The sequence below is a fragment of the Bison bison genome, unplaced genomic scaffold, assembly GCF_000754665.1.
Source record: "Bison bison bison isolate TAMUID 2011002044 unplaced genomic scaffold, Bison_UMD1.0 scf7180017864244, whole genome shotgun sequence".
Lineage (NCBI taxonomy): Eukaryota > Metazoa > Chordata > Mammalia > Artiodactyla > Bovidae > Bison > Bison bison.
The window spans coordinates 2,179,835-2,183,766 of record NW_011494816.1 but is presented as its reverse complement, the minus strand read 5'-3'; the positions used below and the strand labels follow the sequence as shown (position 1 = coordinate 2,183,766).

The 3,932-nt window shown below is 50.5% G+C and overlaps 1 protein-coding gene across 1 annotated transcript in view; it reads left to right on the top strand.

Moving 5' to 3' along the window:
• Window positions 1-3,932, top strand: part of DMRTB1 (DMRT-like family B with proline-rich C-terminal, 1) — a 6,942-nt gene that overhangs the window by 1,343 nt on the left and 1,667 nt on the right. The window contains exon 4 of the mRNA XM_010847199.1: window positions 842-1,047. Within this exon, the coding sequence (XP_010845501.1) occupies window positions 842-1,047 (206 nt within the window). The remainder of the gene's footprint in view (window positions 1-841; window positions 1,048-3,932) is intronic.

The following is a 3,932-nucleotide window of genomic DNA, read 5'->3' as shown; positions in this document are numbered from 1 at the left end:
CTCATTTGGGGTGCAGACACATGTTTTCTTGGTTTTCTCTACGGCAATGTGGTAGAAAGAGCAGAAGTCTGAGTCAGGACGCTGAGGGGCAGCTCACTTGGTAATTAGGCAAGCTCCTTTTGTGACAGCCTCTCCCCTCTGTAGGCTAAGGGGATTGGCCTGATGCTCTCCGAAGGCCAGTTCTGCCTTCTGGGACGTTCTAGGAAAATACAGGTCCCTAGAGAACTAGATGAGGAAGACAGATCTGAAAAGCAGTTTTAGAAGAAGGATACCTTTCTATGGATATGGAGCCTTTCTTTGTTCCATGGACTGAGCACTGTGTGCCCAGCACTAGTGATGAAAAGGTGAAGGAGGGTGAGTCAGATTCCTTGCCTTCAAGGATCTTGTCCTTGTGAAAGAAAAGGACAGCACAGATTGGTATATCGAGAACTCTTATAAGTGGTTTAGCTGTGGTTTGAAGGAAGATCAGGAGCTGATACTGAGGATTCAAGAAGGCAAAATGGGGTTAGGAGAAAAAGCCTTCCAAGCAGAGGGGACAGCATCTGCAGAGGCCCCGAGGTGGAGGAGGAAGAAGGCACTACTAGTTACCAGACAGTGAGGCTGGAGTGAAGGTGGGAACCCAGCCTGCGTGGGCTTCATGGCTGGGCCAAGGACTTTTGCTGAGGCCAGTAGAACATGGTTAAGGGTTTAAAAAGCAGGGAGGATCAAAAGCATAATGGATGGGGGAGTTGTCTGTGAATGGATATGAGTGTTTATTTATACTGCTACCTTCAGACAACATGGTACCCTTTTTCCTGGCTTCATGTATTTTTAACACTTCCCTCATTGCATGTCTTTTCAGGGCTCCCTCTGAGCATCAACTCAGATTCTGTGGTGCGGTCTGAGTGCCTGGAGAGAGAACCTCCCAAGCTGTACCCCAGCTGCTCCAGCACAGACCCCTGCCGCCCTTTTCCTCTGGGCTACCAGGATGCATCCCCAAGTGTGGGGATCCCTCTGCAGCAGAGTTTCCAGCACCTGTCCTATAGCCACTACCAGGGAGGAGGCTTGGTGAGTCCCATTCCTGATATTTTCGAAGTTCCTCCCTATTTCAGCTGCCCTGGCTGCTTTAACAGACTTTCTCCCAGGCAGCCAGCCACTGTGCTCACTCTGTACCAGGACATGGGCAGTGGGTGGAAGGATACAGCATTGACCTTGTGTGCTGTGCACCTCTGGGAATGCACGTGTGAACAAGTTGGCCTGGGCTGTGGCGTGGGTAAGAGACTCTGGGAGCTCAGGCAAAAAGGAATGCAGACACATCTCAGATAAACCTGGGGAACAGCCACACGGGAACCTGAGTGACCACCAGCCTTGATCCATGGAATGCCAGTCAATACTAGGTACCAGATAGGAAATAGCACTTTCCTGGAGCCACAAAGTATGGCTGCAAAAGTATGACCCACTTGAGATGGCAGAGGGCTTTCAAGAGGATAGGGCACTTAAGCTTAGTCATGAAAAATATGGGGACTTCCCCCAAACACTGGTCACCTTAGGAGATATTTGTTGGAAAAAAATGGGTGAAATTTAATCATTTTATAAGGTCAGTGACCAGTTACTAACTGGTGTGCTCTTTGAGCCTAGAGTTTTGAGTTCTGGAAGCTCTGGATATATGAGTCATGTGAGATGTGGGTCAGGTGACCAGCTTTTGCAGCATTGGTTGCCAGCTCCTTCCATCCTTCTCCCTTTTGGCAACCCCAGAGGGCCATCAGAACTGCAGAATAGCGAGAGGCCTGGGTGACCAGTCCTGACTTTGGCCCATAAGGCTGGACCTGTGAGGGAGTTGACTGAGATGCAGCTCACGTTCAGGGAGGTGTAGACTGCTGTTACTTTTACTTTCTTCCTTAGCTACAAGCCCAACCCCGTGTGTTAGAGAAGAATGAGTAGAGAGCAGGCTGCTTTGGTCTAATGTGGAAAGTAAGAGAAGGGACCAAAGCTTGACGTTAATGTACTGAAGTCATGCACTGCTCCTGCTTCTCTGCAACAGCATCTCCTCTGATCCAGATATTCTAACGTTTTATTCAGAAATCATTTTCCATTCATTCAAGGGGGAAAAGTTTGAACACCACTGGTCTTGATAATTTGCAGGGTGCCTACTGGCCCTTATGTAAGCCCTCGAGGTACATGTTATTTCCTCTTTGTAGAGCAGAGGAAAAACGCTCAGAGGAGTAACAGATTTGTCCAGGGTCACGAAAGTGGGGAGCAAGGGACTGGGATTCAGATTACTCAACTGGTCAGTGACAGAGTCAGGACAGAGGTCTAGAACAAACATGACCCTGACTCTCACCATCCCGCTGCCCTGCCTGAAATTGAGGGTGGGGTGCTGGCCACCCCATTGCAGCCCAGGGAGAACACAGCATCTCTAGCCTCCACACAAAGAGAGGGGTCTTGGCCAAATGGAGCACACACCCACCGTCTGCTCGCACAGAAGCCTGGGGCCTGGCGTCCAGGGCAGGGCTCTGATTGACAGGCCTGCCAGACGGCCTTTGTTAGGAGTGTGATCTCAGTTGGTTTATCTGGGCCTGAGCTGCCACCACTAGCCCCAGGCAGGAGCTGTGATCCAGGGAGAGACTTGGCTGAGCAGCTTGGAATTAAAGACTAATAATCCCCCTTCCTACCCCCTTCACGTCTGGATAGGGGATCACCCATTCATTTGTGAAGCTGTTTCAAACCCAAGAGCCTATGAGTTGCTTCATCCTTGTCCTGCTGCCCCTGCCCAGCCTCCCAAATACTCCCTGAGCCGCCTTCTCTCCCTGTCCTGTCCCACCTGCTGCTTCTGTGCTCCCTCTTTTCTCTTCCCACAAAAGAGCACAGGCCTGGAATCAGACAGACCTAGAGACCAATCCTACCTTTGCTGCTTACTCTCCACATGGCCTGGGCATGTCACCGAACCTCTGAGGACCTTGCTCAGGTTCTTAGTCTTTAGCACGGGGGTAAGAGTTTTATATCCTCAGGCTGTTGATAGATTCTAGCCGTAAGGTATGGATGCATATAAAGTGTCTGGTCTGTGACATGGTGGGTGCTCAAAAGTGGGCTGTCTTCCCTGCCTTGTGGTCAAATTAAGTTAGGACGTGCTGGCTTAATGTAAGCAGATTTAATAGGCTCATGTGTAAGTCATCGATGTGGGGGCAGTTTTCAGGGCTTCTCAAACTCCCTGGACAAAGAACACTTCTAAGAGCACTTAAAAATATCTTGTGGGACACGGGATTTCTTTGGCACACAGCCTGTGAAGTGCTGCTCTGGAGTACCTGGATGGAAGAGTAAATAATAAGACTTGCCCCTGAAATTTATGATTTTCTATTACATTCATGTCCTTCTCAGTTAAGCTCTGAGCTGTGTGGTCATCACCCCTCCACATCCCGTTCTTCCCGACATCTTGGGGTCCTGTGGTATGGGGTTAGCTTTCACCTTCTGAAGAAGGAACATAAACACAGAAGGGCTGAAGCCCCTTTTCCTGAGGTCACCTAGCTCCCCTTGCCTCAGAAACAGCTGCACTGCACTGTCTGGTTAGAATGGGGAGCCCACAGGCCAGTGATGCTGGAGTCTTAAGTATCCCATGTGCCAGAGGCGGGACCCCAAAGAGGTGGATGCTTTCAGACCCTTCTCCAGTGCAGAGCAGAGGAGTCAGGCCGACTTGGGATTCTGTTCTGCCTCTGCCGCTCCCCAGCTCTGGCCTGGGCCTGTACCTTCGTCTCACTGATGGTGGTTTTTGTCACTACGGTGAGGAAGGTCAATAGACCCTCCCTCCTAGGGTCGCAAGGATAGAATGAGACTGTAGACATGCTGTTGCTCCCCAGGCTTCTCTGTGTTGTGTTTGTGCTCCTCCTCCCCTTCGATCAGCTGGCAGGTGTTTGCTGAACACCCTGTTCTGAGTATCCTGTGCTCCACTGTCGGGGCTG